The sequence below is a fragment of the Vicia villosa genome, linkage group LG3, assembly GCF_029867415.1.
Source record: "Vicia villosa cultivar HV-30 ecotype Madison, WI linkage group LG3, Vvil1.0, whole genome shotgun sequence".
In the NCBI taxonomy this organism is placed as follows: Eukaryota; Viridiplantae; Streptophyta; class Magnoliopsida; order Fabales; family Fabaceae; genus Vicia; species Vicia villosa.
The window spans coordinates 44,292,558-44,309,304 of NC_081182.1; the positions used below are offsets into that span (position 1 = coordinate 44,292,558).

Sequence of the window (16,747 nt, forward strand, 5' to 3'; positions counted from 1 at the left end):
TTGATATGGAGCACTCATATCCCTACCTCTCATTCTCTCCTTGCTTGGAGATTGCTCAATAACAAATTGCCTAATTATGAGCAACTTCGGTGAAAAGGCATAAACATGGTATCAATGTGCCCACTCTTTAAAACTCATCAAGAAACCACAAATCACCTCTTCTTTTCCCGTTCAGTTGCCTCTAGACTTTGGAACTAGTTATGTAAGCTTTTAAATATTGATGTTTAAATCTCTTTCTATGTCATTTAGAAATCGTGTTCAAAAGCTACCCCCCTAAGGCTCTTTTACAATTCAAGTCTCTAATATTTCCTTGGTCAACGCCATCTGGAGCACAAGGAATTATGCAAGGTTCAACGACCAACCATTCTAATTTTCTTCTATATGTAATCATATTAGAGCTCAGGTGCAGTTGTCATGCTCTAAATCACCTCTTTCTTACAAGCACAATTGGTTTGATTAAGCAGTTCTTAAGGCCTTTAATATGTCGATTCATCATACAAAGGCCCTTAATATCAAAGAGATTTTTTGGAATCCTCCTCTTCCAAATTGGATAAAGTGTAATATTGATGGAGCATACTTATCTAATCTTGGATTAGGTGGGGGGATTTTTAGGTTGAACTCAGGCCTCTTCACTTTGGCGTTTGCTAAACCACATCCTTGGAAGAACTCCTTGTTACCAAAATTTTGTGGTGTACTTCATAGCATAGAAATCGCAAAAGATAAAGGTCGAAAGCAATTTTGGGCGGAGTCTGATTCTATAACAGTGGTTAAAGCTTTCTCATCCTTAAATTTCAATTTGGTCCCCTGGTAGTTGAAAAACATGTGGTGTTCTTGTATCAAGCTTCTTTTCGACATGTCATTCATCATTTCGCATACTTACAAAAAAGAAATAGTTGTGCATATTTTTTTGCTAACGTAGGTCGCGCATCTACAGGCTTCACACTTTTTAACTCTATACATATTGACATTAGAAATGACTATGTAAAAAATAGGCAAAATTTTCCTTTTTTTATAAATTTAAGTACTTTTGAGTGGGTATTGGCCTAATTCCCCATATTTTTTGTGTATCAATCTTCTTTTTAATATCTTCACCTTCATTTTTAAAAAGTGAGAAATTAGTTTTATTTTGGAATATCATTAGATCTTATATTAACATCGAAAGGGCATTACAATAGTGTGATTTAGATGAACTTCTCAAAATTAAAGAACAGATCCAATTAACATTTGTTGAAAATTTTAAACATTATATTTATAATTTATATAATGTATTAATTATTTAGTTTATAAGAATGATAGTTGATTTAGAAAAAGTAGAAAAAATTATAATTGAATATAAGTATAGTAATTAAAAAATAATATGAAAACAATTATTAGATTTAAACATTATTATTTTATTTAATCATAAATATTTATATTAATCGCAATGTTATTTTCTATGACTTGTATTTAGTATTATATTTTTCTTAACTATTAAATGGTAAAAAAACTTATTAAATCTATGTCAAGTATTTCTTTAAAAAGTTTTTGTTTTTAATGTTTTCTTTTAGAACATTGTTTATAATGAAACAAATTTAAATTTTTTATTTTAAAAACAGTTATCGATTTTAAAAATGATAAGATGTGACCAACTGATTTTGTTTAATTTTTTCGTCGTTAAAATTTATGTAGTTATAATATTTTGTTAAAATGAGTATTTTAATTTATGTGAATTATTGTATAGATTTTTTTTTCAAGAATTATAATTATAATTTATATTACTAAATGATTGTATAAGTTTGAAATTTTTTGGATAAATATTGATTAAGTTTTTAATTATTTGTATATATTATTTTTTTCATTTCATCATAAATTAACCATAATTATGTATTAAACAATTTAATTAAAACTTGTAAACGTTAATTTTATTACAATATATGAATTATATAAAAAAAAATATGAAAGGACATATTATTATTGCATATTTATAACTATTATTTATATATAAAAATAAAAATAAAAATTATTAAATAATTAATTAATATGTTTCTAATTAATATAAAGGATATTAATACAAAAGAAAAAAGTTTCTAAAGAGATGAGAGAGAAAATGCTCTCTTCTCTCTCCTAGCGTTGTATTTCGCTTTTTGTTTTTTCTCTGATTTCTTTTTCAATGGAGTAAGTGGTTGTTTTTGGTTCTATAGCTTCTCAGGGGTGGTCGACACAGAAGAGGAAGGTGTTTCGTTTCGTTTCCCCCAGATGGAACGTGTTTTCGACGAATCGGCGGTCGGAGGAGAGGAAGGAGGATTCGATTAATTCTATCTATTTTTCAGAAATTCCTGATAGGGTTAAAGTGGGAGAGGTGTTCAACATTTTTGGTTGCATTGGTAAGGTGGTATAGGTAGTTATTTCGCCGAGGAGGAATCGTTTGGGGAAAAGATTTGGGTTTGCTAGGTTTGGGGAGGTTGAAGATTTGAGGATCCTGGCTGTGAGATTGAATAATGTACAGTTTGATGGGAAGAAAATCCATGCCAACCCACCAAGGTTTGAGCGAAATGTCGTTTCGGTTCGTTCCAAAGGAGGGGTTCAGGACAACCGAATGAGGGAGGATTTGCGGAGGAGAGGTGGGGTTTTAGGAGGGATGCGCGATAAGAGATCTTTTGTGGATGTGGTTGGGGACAAGGCTTGTGTGAATACGAAGGGTGGGGATTGCTTGATGAGCTATCAGGCGGAGGAGGAAGATAAGTTACGATTAGCTAAGGCTCATGTTGGTCGCGTTTGCGTCCCTGGGTATGTGTATAATCTACAAGCTTACTTCGATATGGAAGGTGTATTCAGTATTAAGGTCACTTCGATGGGAGCCAATTTGTGCTTGCTTGAGGAGTCTAAAATTGGTTTTATTCAAGAGTTGATTAGCGAAGGGGAGTCATGGTGGAAGTAGTGGTTCTTGGAGGTTACTCCTTGGAAGGAAGAAGTTGTGGACGATGCGAGAGTGATGTGGATTAGAGTGTATGGTGTTCCTTGTCATTGTTGGAATGGTGATTTTTTTGTAAAGCTGGCTAATTCTTTGGGTTCTTTTGTTTCGTTGGATGAGATTTATTCGAAAAACACGCATATGGATATAGCGAGAATCCTGGTAAGAGTATCAAATGGTTTTATGTGCAGGTGGTGGTGGATGGTATTGTGTTTAGGTTGACTCTTAGGGAAGACACATATGGGCCCATAAGGTTATCGGCGAATCGACCTAAATCCAAGGCAATATCTTTGAGTTCGTCTGTTTCGGACGATGGATGGTCTGACGGCGTGTTGGGTGGGAAAGATGGTAACGAGGACGGGGGAAATAATACCATATTGGGTTTTTCTTCGGAGGAGGGGGGGGATGATAAGAATCCATTGGCTGGTAAGATTTCAGTAGAGGTTGAGACTAAGGTGAATGGCAGGGGCAATTCGGAGAATTCCAGATTTAGTAGCTCTTTTAATAATCATAATTCTTATCAGAGACATGACGTTGTTGAGTCCATAGAGTCTTTTGATTTAGTGGTTTTCAATGCTATGAGTAAATAGGTGGGGCCCGTTTCTGATGTGGGGGGAAATATGGAGGGCTATTGAGGATTTGGGGGTTGTTAATTTGGAGGGTAAGAGGGATTATAGAAAACATATTGAGGTTTTGGAAAAAGTTGATAAAAATATAGGGTTGGTTGGGAAGGAGAAAGTAATAGTGTCTCAATGATTATAGGTTCTTTAAGTATAAGAGGTGGTGGGAGTCAATTGAAGAGAAGGAGAATAGTGATATTATTAAAAGAGGTAAAGCGGATATGTTTTTGATTAAGTGGTCAAGAGTTTTTGGTCCAAGGAGAACATTAGTTACTCGTTTTCTAACGCCAACGGTCAATTGGGTGGATTGATTATTCCTTGGAAGGAAGGAGGGGTGGAAGTGGTTCATAGCTTTAAGGAAGAGGGCTTTTTGGGTGTAAAGTTAATATGGAGGAGTTATGTGTATTATATTGTCAATGTGTACTCTTCTTGCGATCTCAATAAGAAGAAGGAATTATGGAATGCGCTTTTATTGAGGAAGAACAACTATGTCGATGGCGAGTGGGTCATTGGTGGGGACTTTAATTCCATTAAGAATCATTCAGAGAGGAAGGGGAGGACGGATCGAGAGAGGAGCGAAGATTCGAAGGCTTTTGTAAATTTTATTATTGATAGTAAGCTTCTTGATATTCCTTGCAAAGGCAAATCTTTTACTTGGTATAGCGGTAATGGTGCTTATATGAGTAGGATCGATCATTTTCTTGTGTCGGATGTCATTGTGAATAATTGGGGTCTTGTGGGGAAATTTATTGGCTAAAGGGATATTTCAGACCAATGTCCTATTTGGCTAATCAAGGATGGGGTGAATTGGGGTCCTAAACCGTTCAAGGTTAATAACGAATGGTTTTCGAATAGTTCTTTTCTTCCTTTTGTGGAGAAAAAATGGAGGGAGATAAAGGTAGAAGGGAGGGGAGATTTTGTGTTGAAGGAAAAGTTGTGTGTTCTTAAAGATTGTCTTAAATGGTGGAACACTGCGATTTTTGGGAAGTTTGATTTAGATGTTGAAAATAATGTTCATGGGTTGAATGAAGGGGATTGTGCTTTAGAAAGAGCTTCGGAGGGGGAGAGGATTGAGATGCTTGCTAATAGAAATGAGACAACTAGTCGCTTTTGGTTGAATTTGAGAATAAAGGAGAATATGCTAGTTCAAAAATCTAGATTGAAGTGGTTAAACGGCGGAGAATAGTGCATTTTTCCATAGGGTGATGAAATAGAGGAGGATACATAATCATATTGGCCCGATTACGACTCCGGGAGGTATAGTGGAAGCGGTGATTGATGTTAAGGAGGAGGTTTTCTCTTTTTTCTCGAATAAATTCTTGGAGGTGGATGCTGCGAGACCCGTTTTAGAAGGTGTTCCTTTTAATGCATTATCTTTGACCGAGAGCTTGCTCCTTGAAGTTCCTTTTCTCGAATCTGAGATTAAGGAGGCTATATGGAGTTGTGGGGGTACTAAAAGTCCAGGTCCATATGGATATTCATTTACGTTCATCAAAAAGTGTTAATTTTTTCTCAAGGAAGACTTTATTCGCTTTTTCGATTCTTTCCATTCGGGTGAGTCTCTTTCTAAGTCGATAACCTCTTCTTTCTTGAGTCTAATTCCAAAACACCCTAATCCTTTGGGTTTGGGGGATTATATACCTATTTTCTTGATGGGTTGTTTGTATAAAGTTCTTTCTAAAGTTTTGGCGGCTAGATTAAAGGTGGTGTTAAATGTTCTAGTTTCTCCTTGTCAAAGCGCATTTGTTCCGGGTAGGAAATTATTAGACGGTGTGTTGGTGGTCAATGAGACGGTGGATTTTTCTAATAGGAAAGGCAAGTCTTGTATTCTCTTCAAGGTGGATTTTGAAAAGGCTTACGATAATGTAAGTTGGGATTTCTTACATTACATGTTAAAAAGGATGGGTTTTGGTATTAGGTGGAGGAGGTGGATGGAACTTTTGGTTTTTCAAAGTAAAATATCGGTTTTAGTTAATGGTAGCCCCACGAAGGAATTTTTGGTTGAAAATGGTCTTCGGCAAGGTGATCCCCTCTCTCCATTCTTTTCGTTCTTGTAACCGAAGAATTAATGGGTTTGGTGAGGAAAGCGGTTATTAATGAATCGTTCTAAGGGATAAACATTAATGGTAAATGTAGGGTGTATATTCTCCAATTTGCAGATGACACTCTCTTGGTGGGGATGGCAACTTGGAAGCATCTTTGGGCGATTAAGGCAACTTTGAGAGCTTTTGAATTAGTTTCGGGTCTCTGAATTAATTTTCACAAAAGCAAGCTTATTGGTATCAACATCAATAGTAATTTCTTATAGGCGACGGCTTTATTATTTTCTTGTAAAATTGAAGAAAATAAGTTCATCTTTCTTGGCATTCCGATTGGTCATGATCCGAGGAAGATTGCAACTTGGAAACCGCTTCTTGAAAAGTTAAAAAAGAGACTTTTGAATTGGAAGAATCGTTTTCTTTCTTTTGGAGGTAGGATTACTCTTCTTAAATCAGTTATTTTTTCAATGTCGATTTTTACTCTCTCGTTTTTTAAGTTGCCAAGGTTTGTTGCGAAGGAGATTATTAAGCATCAAAGTAACTTTCTTTGGGGAAGAACGGGAAAGAATTGGAAAATTCATTGGATGAGATGGGCGGAGGTGTGTTTGCCGATTGATAAAGGTGGTTTGGGTATTAGGTGCATAGAGGATTTCAACAAGGCCCTTCTTTTTAAATGGAGATAGAGGATATTGAGTAGGTCGAAGTCTCTTTGGTTTGTTTTGTTGAAGGCTAGATATGGGGATATTTGCTTGAAAATGATTAATGGAGGCGGCAATACAAAGGATTTCTCTTCTTCCTCTTCTTGGTGGAAAGATTTATTGTGCATCGATGATCGGTTAAAAGGAGACTTCTTCGTTAACAATGTTAGATTTGTCATTGCTAATGATTTTAATACTTCTTTTTGGCATTCCAAGTGGCTAGGAGATTTTTACTTGAAGGATTTGTTTTCGCAGTTGTTTGGGTTATTGTCTTTGAAGGAGGTAGCGGTAGAGGGTATGGGCGGTTGGCGTGATGGTATTTGGTCTTGGGGGGATTTTGGTTTTTCTATTGAGGCGGGACAGCAGCAGTCCGGGTTGGAGCTACAGTTTTAGCGGCTGCGGGGGTTGTTGGAGGGGCGGTGATTTCCCCTATCGGAAAGGATTCTGTTTCTTGGGCGGTTGGCCACGAACTTTCTTTCACGGTTGGTTCCGCTTATTTAGCTTTATTTTCCCGTTGCTTTCCTTTTGGTCCCGAGCATAAACATGACAAATCTTTGATATTGGTTTGGAAATCCCACGTTCCTTTCAATATAAAAACTTTCGGTTGGAGAATCCTTATCGATAGGCTTCCAACAAAAAAACTTTTTATGTTTAGAGGTGTGCATTTTACCGTGGATTCTTATAATTGTGTGTTGTGTGGGGTTATAGTTGAATCTTCAGATCATTTGTTTTTTTCTTGTTCGGTGGTTCGGTTGATATGGAAAGACGTGGCGGAGTGGTTGGATGTTACGGAAGGGAATGTTGGTGGGTGTAGGGAGAGTTTCATGAAGTGGTTTTTATTTTGCAAATTCAAAAAGATTTAAGGAAGGTAAAGAAGTTTGTTTATGGTTAGCTTTTTGTTGAAATATTTGGCAACGGTTTGGAGGTGATCTTTTATTGGTGATATTACTCACTCCAATTATAACTTTTACGATTTTTGCAAAGATCCGGTGTTCTTTCTACCACAATTGGTTTGTAATCTCCCCTTTTTTGTCGAGACTCTTGTTCTCGTTTTTGTGTAAAAAGGATTGAGAACCCTTAGTTCTCTTTTTATTAAAACCTAGCTTACACAAAAAAAAATTATAAAAGTATTAAATATGTTATTATTTATAATTAAAAAAATATTCATATTTTAAAAGGAAATTATGCTATATTTTTATTAAAATTAAAGAAAATAAATGAGTTTAAATGCATATTCATTAGAAAAATAAATATATAATCATACAAGAGGAAAATGTTAAACTCTTTTTAAAAATTATTTAGGATAATAATGCTCAATTGTTGAATAGAAAATAAGGAATTGAAGTTTAGTACAAAAACATAATCTATAATTAGGAAGAAAAAAAAAGTATAATATAAGAGAGAATGATTGTATAATTGATATTTCTACACTTTAATTTTATTATGTAGGAATTATGAAAAGAATTTTTTTTATTACATGAAATAGATAAGAGATAAATAAGAAACAACCAATAACATCCAAAAAATCTACCAAACAAAACAAAATAAAACCACAACACACCAAAATGTTAAAGTAGGAAGCTATAAACCATATCCAAAATCAAACTGTTCTGTTTTGTTCTACATCATTTATTCTGTCACCAAGTTTTTTCTTCAAATAACTGATTCCATTATGCAAGGCCATTAGTTGAGCAGAATGCAGTTTTTTCTGTTTCAGTTTTTCAGCTTCATATCCTTGTTCTAATGCCTTGTTTCTAGACTCATAATACTCTAGTTTTGAGGTCAATTGTTCTTTTTGTTTTGACAAACTTGCAATATCAGAATGCAACTCTTCTTTCTTCCAAAAGGACTTAACATGCAAATCAAACATTGTTGAAATCAATTTTCTCAACTCCTCCTGGTGGTTAATGTCATTCTCCTCATTTATTCTAACCAAGCTTTCTAACTTGCTTTTTAATATTGCCGTATTTTCCTTTTCCTCTTTAATCCGATATTGCAACTCAAGAGTCATAGATGACTTATTATCAAGTTCCTTTTTCTTTTGTTCATTCAACTCATCTGATTCCAGCTTCAATTCTTCGCAGACATTATCAAACTGACTCGCTTTCAACTCCAATTCTTTGCGCACATTATCGAGCTCGACATTTTTCAGGTTTAATTCTCCATGCACATTATCAAGCTCAACATTTTTCAGATTCAATTTTTCATGCATCATAAAAAGCTGACCCTTATTCACCATTAATTCTTCAAGCACATTATCAAGATGACTCTCACTTTTTTTGATATGAGTCATCAACTTGAAAATCTCTTTATTCAAAAGCTCTTTTTGTTCATTCAACTCATACTCTTTTAACTCCAACTTTTCATGCATATCACTAATCTGACTCTCACTCTTCTCAACCTTAACTTTCAACCCTATAATCTCTTGTTCCGAAAGTTGAAACTTGAAATTGGAAACTCTTAATTCTTCCTCCTTTTCAATGAACTTTTTGAGCAACTCTTCATAACTTCTATTGTCCATCTCCCAAGAAAAATCATCGTCATTGTTTTCCACCGCAACGAACTGGTTTTCATAGTTTCCTTCAAGGTCAACATCCTGAAGAAATTCCTCAGGCATTACATGACAACTGGTGACAGCTTTGATGTCAGTTTCGGGATCGGAAACCCGTGATGACATAGGTGACCCACAATCCTCCTTCATAGAAACCACAGAGGTAACATCACAGTCAGAGCAAAAAAACGAATCGATATTGAGGGGTTGAAGGTCACATTTCGGCACCGTAGTCATCTCATTTAGGATCATCCCTCCAGTCTCTCCATCACAAGCTTTATCACAATTGCTAGAGTCCTCCATCTGAGATTCTAACTATAAATTCAATGATTAGAACTATACAATTACAAGAACTAAGCAGTAGAAGAAAAATAAAAACTAAAAAAAGTGCATGCTTTCAATTTCAATCATCAACAATCAAAAATCAACAATCTATTTGAAAGCTATATATCCTATATTGCAATTTGAAAGCTATATAAACCTATATTGCAATTTGAGAGCTATATAAACCTATATTGCAATTTGAAAGCTATATAAACCTATATTGCAATTTGAAAGCTACATAGTAACCTAGTGTATCATATACTAAAACTATAAAATGATAAAGTATCGTCATCATCATCATGAAACAAAAAACAACTTGAAAACTCAAGCAAAAATTTTGAAACCCTATTATTAACGTGCATGCAAAATTGACATTATTGTATACATTATAACAACAATAATGCAAAATAAAGTACTCTTGTTCTTAAAATAACCATTGCATTTGAAAATTTCACAGCAATTAAACAAAAATTGTAAAAATATGAAGGGATAACGTGATTTTTCACCTGATTAAGAGAATGGAGTTGCCGTAGGGCTTGGAATAGAGCTCACTTTAGGAGTTGCCGTAGGGTTTGGAAATTGGAATAGAGCTGAGTTTAGTTGATATTTTAGGGTCTTTTATAATCGTTACGTGTTTGTTAAGTATGTATTCATAGGTATCGCTGGTTTGAAGCATAATTACTAGCTTGCTGTTTTGATTTTTTTTTAAATATTTGATATTCATAAAAATAATGTTTTGTTGTATAATAAAATCAAAATTATTGAATGTTAGATACCTATCAACATAAATGAGATATTAGTTTTTTTTTAATAAGCAAGATTCATGATTCATTAATGGAGAATAAAATTCTCGAACCCGATTACAAAAATATCGAGATACTATTTGGGAAAGGAAAAATTACACACCAAATAAAATCCAATTACAAAAATTTCTTATTTATATTTTATTCTATTGATTCAGGTATATTTTTATTGAGAATTTTTTTCATCATTTTTCTATACATCTTCAACAATTTTTTTGAAAGACAAAGTATATATATATATATATATATATATATATATATATATATATATATACTTTGTCTTTCAAAAAAATTGTTGAAGATGTATAGAAAAATGATGAAAAAATGACCAATACATGAGGGGCTGATTCAATCCAATCCCTACAAATTATACAAGATATACACTCTGGGTTGACAATGACCTTTCGCTTGAATAGGTTTTCCTTAATAGAGATTTTGTCTTGTAGATATTGCCAAGGAGGTGGTGAAGAGTCTATGAAACCTATTCCTAAGAGGTATGTAATACTTATCCAAGGGTCTTTCCAAAAAGATGAAGGCGTGAAAAACACTAGAAAGGGGGGAGGGGTTGAATAGGATTTTTAACAAACAAAACTTGATCAAAAAACAACTTCCCTCTTTAAAAACACAAACTCTTTACTCTTGATAATAACTATAGATTACAAGAAGGAAAGAACAAGGTATGTTTATACTAGTTCACTTGAGAAATTCCCAAGCTAGTCTAGTCCACCCGCCAAGATGATTTCGTTTCTCTCAATCGAGGTCTTAATCCACTATAACCAAACTGGTAACAATGCACGGGCAGTCGCCCGTGACTAACACTGCACAAGCAACCGCAAGTGATTAACTACAATGCACAAGCTACCCGCAAATGACTAATCCTGCGCAAGCTACCCGCAAATGACTAACCCTGCACAAGCAACCGCCTGTGACTAACCCTGCACAAGCAACCGCCTGTGACTAACAACCTTTAAGACTCTCTAGTCCTAAACTTCCCAAAACTACTGACCAACAGGTCTCTTGAGACAAAATCAAACAATAGTTTGAATCAGAGATTGTTTACAATGTAAGTGCTTCTACACAAAGTTGAATGTAAACGATATATTTTAAAACTAGACTAAGAGTATAAAGCTATGAACAGTCTTCCCATAATGGATATGATCGTGAATTAGCAGCTTTTCTCTTTAGTCTTCAAGCCCTTTATATAGCCAATATAATAATATATATGTTGGAGGGAAATCCTGAAACTTCCAGAAAATTGGCGGCTTGAACGTAGTGGGAGACAAGATAGTACGCAATGTCTGTCATTTCTTGGTAGTGGAACGAACATTCGTCTGTACCTTATACCTCGTACTACATAATTCTATCTTCTATTCTTCTTGAACTTCAGAGGCTCACAACATAAGTTGGAAGAAAGGAAAATAAGCTTTGGATCTTCGGAACTTCAAGTCTTCAGCACTTGGTCTTCAGAACCATTTGTCTTAAGAAACTTGAGTCTTCAGAACTTTAAGTCTTCAGAACCACGTCTTCAGAGTCTTCAGCACTTAGTCTTCAGAATGGTTTCTTCGGACTTCGTATTAGAGTAATGACTTTAGATGCTTCTGAAGCTTTGCTACTGTTTATCAGAACTTGTGTAGCGCGAAAACATAACTTGGTAGCTTCTGATGTTTTGGCCACGCCTTACAGTGACAAACGGAAGATTGTTAAGCTCGAGTATCGGTCACCTTCATTTGACGACGGAGGGAACGTCATTTACAACAACTTTGAGCTCAAGGACCGAGCGGATGTTTTGGCGATGTGGCGAACGTATGAAGGTTTCGAAAAGAAAATCACTCGAGTTCGTAGCAACGGTGCAAAGAACGCTTGAGCAAATCTTAGAGATGTGCAAGCGTCCACCGGGCTATTGATATGTAATATTTAATTTTCTGTTGGAATTATCGATGTAATGCCGACCGATTTTAATAAAAAAAATTGTTGCTTTTCTCATTATAAATGTTGTTTTTCTGGTTTACTGGTTATGGGTTTATTTCGTAAATGTACCTACGGAATGTTCCGTATGTGCATCTACGGAACGTATTTACGCAAATATAAAAAAAATATTTTCGGATGTACATCTACGAAAACAGATGGGCATTTTTTGAAGCACACATGGTAGATAAGAGATTCAAGGGGTGGGATTAGAGTTTCTCTCTGATAAAAAGAAAGTTATATTTACAAGAATAAAACATTGTACCTACGGAATGTTCCGTATGTGCATCTACGGAACGTATTTACGCAAATATAAAAAAAATATTTTCGGATGTACATCTACGAAAACAGATGGGCATTTTTTGAAGCACACATGGTAGATAAGAGATTCAAGGGGTGGGATTAGAGTTTCTCTCTGATAAAAAGAAAGTTATATTTACAAGAATAAAACATTTGAGTCCATTTAAAAAAATGGTATATTATTGCAAAAATCACGGCGACAAAACTGAAAGATGTTGATACTGGTACCATTATTCATTTTTTAATAAAAAGAAATTATGATTGATTCACACCCCAACAACCACAATAACTATTAACCGAAATCACAAGTCTTTGTCTGACCGCGACTTAAAACATGCAATGGATATACCTTGAAGAAAATTTACAAGATTACGTGGTCTGCAATGGATAATAGTTAAATTTAAATTATTTCCAATGACTAAACAACAATCAGCCAAAAGTTTCAAAAGGTAACAAATAAGTTGATACATGAAAACTTTTACTACCAACTTGAAAACAAAGATTAGTAGTAGTACTATTTTACAAACAAAAATTGCTTATTATTGGTTGAACATATATCTGTTGACAGAAGCAAAAGAGTGAGTTATCTTATGGTGTTTGCAAATTAGAATATTCAGACTCCGAGGATGTCCTGTTCTTAAACTCAGGATGTTTAATTTCCTCTATCATTCTAACAGCTTCATCCATTCTCGGCCTCATATCCGGCGTCTTACCGACACACGCAAGTGCAATCTGAAGCATCTGAACCATTTCCTCTTCAACATATTGTCCTCTAAGAAGTTCTTCATCGAATACTTCAGCCGTCCACTCCTCTCTCACAACGGACTTAACCCATCTTGGAAGTTCGACAACATCTTCATAACCGGGATATCTCAGCGGAGTCTTTCCTGTTAGCATTTCAAGTAGCAGCACACCGAAGCTGTATACGTCGGACTTCTGCGTGATCTTTTTGGAATCGGTTACTTCTGGTGCTCCGTATCCGTTTGTTCTAGACATTGTTGCTGGCGCGTTCATCAGAGGAGGTAGTCCAACATCGGAAATGCAGCTATCGAATTCTTGTGTTATTAGTACATTGGTCGACTTTATGTTTCCGTGTGTAAATTTTGAACCTCCTTCTGAGTGAATGAAAGCGATTCCTTTAGCTGTTCCGAGTGCGACTTTTACTCTTGAATCCCAATCAAATGGTGTTCTTCCTGCACCTTTGTTTCCTATTGTTTGAAGTGATACAATCATGCAATACAGTTAAGCAAAGATATATTATAACATACATTACAAATGCATGCATGTGTCAACACAATTCGGCCCTGCTTGGATAAAAAGCTTCAATAAGCGCTTATAACATAAGCTCTTATCATATAAATGCTTATGTATACACTACAAATGACATAGGTGAAGGCATGCATGTGTCATCTAGCTTAAAATTTAGAAAAACTTACCATGCAACAAGAAAAATAAGCTGCCTCCTGGCATGTAATTGTAAACCAAAAGTTTCTCATCTTTGGAATAGTAATAAGCTCTAAGCGGCATGACATTAGGGTGGCGTCCGAATCTCCCGACAATATCCAACTGTTGTTCAAACTCCTTCTTTCCTACCACAACTTCCTTCAACCTTTTAACCACCATTGTCACCCCCTCCTCCAAAACCGCCTTGTACGCTGTACCGTAGCTCCCTTTACCGAGAACTTCAGCAGAAGCCTTCAGCAGATCTTCAAGGTCAAAGGTATAAGAAGAACCTTCAAAAAAAAATAGCTTGTTCTTTTCAGCAGCCTGCACTCCGCTTCCAAAACTCTTCGAAACTTCGGTCTTTCCAGCACAAGAAGAAGCCTTTCCTTTCAGTATGCCGCTTCTTTTATTGGTTTTTTTCTTCAAGAAGCATACAAAGAACACTAACACTAGTAGAGATAGTAAGGCGATTCCTCCAATGACTAGAGCAAGTATAACCGCTATGCCAAAGCTTTTCTTATGGGCCGTCGTATCTTTTTCGTTTTGTGTGAGTGTAGGGGAAGGAGATGGAGAAGGAGAGATTGAAGAGCAATTATTGAGAAGAGGTGGACCGCATAAGAGAGAGTTTCCGAGAAAAGAAGTAGACGGGAATGTTTTGATGGAATTTGGAATAGAACCGTTCAAGTTATTATTGCTCAAATTCAAGTATCTGAGACTTGGGAGGTTGAAGTCGGGGATAGGCCCAGATATAGAATTGTTTTGGAGATAAAACCAAGTGAGTCTTCTCAGGTTCTGAAACTCGGATGGTATGATACCAGAGAAAGAGTTAAAGGAAATATCGAATACAACTAGTTTAGGAGAGACGGAAGACGGAATTAGACCTGAGAAGTTGTTTTTCTGCAGGTGTGCGAATTGGAGTGAAGGAATGGAAAGGATGTTAGAAGGAAGACTCCCTCTAAGACCGTTGGAATGAAGGCTTAGAACTCTAAGAGCATCTAGTTTTCCTATTGTGTTCTCCGGAATCGAACCGGTTAATCCGATTCCTGGAAGATGGATGCCTACGACACGAGTTCGGTTTGAGTTGCAAGTTACACCAGTCCATGAGGTACAAATTGAAGATGAGTCATTCCAGTTGAGCCTTGGTGCATGTGGAACAGAAGAAGCAAACTCCAATAGAGCTTGTCGGTCCGAGTTCAAATCAGAAGCAGCTACAATCAAGCTAAAGAGAGACAGTGATGCGATTAATAGAACAAAAGCAACATTAGAGAGTTTCAACTTCATGTCTTGTTTGATGAGAAATCAAGGCTAGTAGTCACTAGTGATTGTTCCAAGTTCCGAGCTTAACCGTTCTTCATCCTTTCCTGGTTTTGTTTCGCAAAATACAACAAGTTGTTAGTTGGTCATGGAGCTATGAATCTATAACATATACAAAGTTTAAACTAACTAGTTTTTATTCAGGCAAATATAGAAGCACTTGATCTAAGCATAATTGCAGAATTCAAACATAAATGTTGCAAGTTTACAGAATTATTATCGAACAATATGAACCGATTTTTTTCTCTGAAAATTTGAAAGTGAGAAATGTTTCTGTTCATGCAGATGACATCACTTATTGCAGCTTTTTCTTAGAAACAAAAACTAAAATAAAATAGACAATCTTATTCGTACTTACCGTTGAGAAGGTTTTCAAGGAAAGAGAGCTCCTTCTGTCAGATGCATAAGTTTATTATGCATTTTCATTATTTCAATGCTTGAAGTGTTATGCTGACTCTTCCATTTAAAAAAGAAAAAGAAAAAGCCAAAGGTTTGGCTGTGAACTTTAAATTTTGTGGGACTAAAGTTCATTTTTCATGAAGAATAAAGAAATCATCTCACAAATTGGTGCTTATATGTTTCAGCAACAACCAAATAAAAGCACTGTGATAATTGAGAATCCAAGAAAAAATAGAACTAAAAAAGAAAAAGCTAAAGTTTGATTCTCCTTTGTACTTTATAAAGAAAAAGCACTCTTTAACAAAAGTGGACTATACAATGTATTCTAATTTTAAAAAGATGAACATAAATCATAGGTGTTGATTTCTCAACATTGCCACCATATATCTGGCCAGTGAATACTGCAGAAAGGTCACTTAGAAGTACTCAAACTATTTGATGAACCAACTTTATTCGACACGTAATTAAACAGAAGATAATTATTAAAGAGATATTGCATTAAAAAACTTAAAGCAAGCGCTTAATCAAAGACAACTTGTTAATTATTTATTCCTTTGAAGGATTACTAGTAATCAAACTAGAAATTTGACAGCAGTGAGAGAGATATTACCTTAGCATGAAATTCAGCTTTAGGACATCAAAAACACATCATAGAGTGAAGCATCACATCAGAAAAAAGAGCAAAGAGATATCATTGTGGTCAAGAATAAACCAAGTTTCAAAAAGAATAAAGCATCACAACAGTACTTAACTTTAGTGCATTGAACACTTGCATGACTTGAAAAACATTAGCATTAAGAATAAGGTTAGTTTCACTATACCGTTTGAGTTGGTGGCAGAAAAAGAGTCCTTAACTATAATGACAGCAATAATAGTTGGAGAGTTTAAGATCAAAGTCTTTAAGAATGTTGATTTGATATTGAAAAAAGCGCGGCATAAATGGAAGGAACAGTGGATGGATCTAATCTAATAGTATGAAAAGAAGTACCAAGAGTAGAGGCACATAAATGAGAATTTGATGACATGCCATGAGGTCCCAACTAACTAACCCATTATCACTTCATGATTATTGCACTCAACAAGACTCAAACTTTAACTCTTTTATTTCTATCTAAAGTAAAATACCAAAACTTTGGCTAGTGAGTGACATATGGGTCTGTCAGAACTTACATGAAAAACTGTCTCAGTAGTTATGATGGAGATGGAAACCTTTCACAGAGTGAGTAATTAGTAATTACAGAGTTCAAAAAGAGGACAATCATTGTGTTTTGATTTCATACTCACCGGCAAAATTCATCACAGTGGTCCCTACATGAGGATGAAAACCGAATTGCACTGGAT

General features: G+C 35.2%; 3 protein-coding genes across 5 annotated transcripts; 1 reads left to right on the top strand and 2 right to left on the bottom strand.

Annotated features, from left to right (window-relative positions):
* Positions 1–3,556: 3,556 nt before the first annotated feature.
* LOC131657968 (uncharacterized) lies at positions 3,557–4,756 on the top strand. Its single transcript, XM_058927309.1, has 3 exons — positions 3,557–3,688; positions 3,830–4,227; positions 4,330–4,756. The coding sequence occupies exons 1-3, from the start codon at positions 3,557–3,559 to the stop codon at positions 4,754–4,756; spliced, it is 957 nt and encodes a 318-aa protein (XP_058783292.1).
* Positions 4,757–7,907: 3,151 nt separating this feature from the next.
* LOC131657969 (uncharacterized) lies at positions 7,908–9,161 on the bottom strand. The gene has a single exon (XM_058927310.1). It carries the CDS (start codon positions 9,159–9,161, stop codon positions 7,908–7,910), a length of 1,254 nt encoding a protein of 417 aa, XP_058783293.1.
* Positions 9,162–12,690: 3,529 nt separating this feature from the next.
* LOC131661202 (probable inactive receptor kinase At5g58300) lies at positions 12,691–16,171 on the bottom strand. 3 transcript variants are annotated; one of them, XM_058930656.1, is made up of 3 exons: positions 16,017–16,171; positions 13,687–15,054; positions 12,691–13,458 (listed from the first exon to the last, which is right to left on the bottom strand). In XM_058930656.1, the coding sequence occupies exons 2-3, from the start codon at positions 14,972–14,974 to the stop codon at positions 12,839–12,841; spliced, it is 1,908 nt and encodes a 635-aa protein (XP_058786639.1). In that variant the 5' UTR covers positions 14,975–15,054; positions 16,017–16,171; the 3' UTR covers positions 12,691–12,838. The 3 variants fall into 3 exon arrangements, with proteins under 3 accessions (XP_058786639.1, XP_058786637.1, XP_058786638.1); XM_058930654.1 differs by lacking the exon at positions 16,017–16,171 and adding an exon at positions 15,366–15,573; XM_058930655.1 differs by lacking the exon at positions 16,017–16,171 and having other exon boundaries at positions 13,687–15,312.
* Between the last annotated feature and the right edge of the window lie 576 nt (positions 16,172–16,747).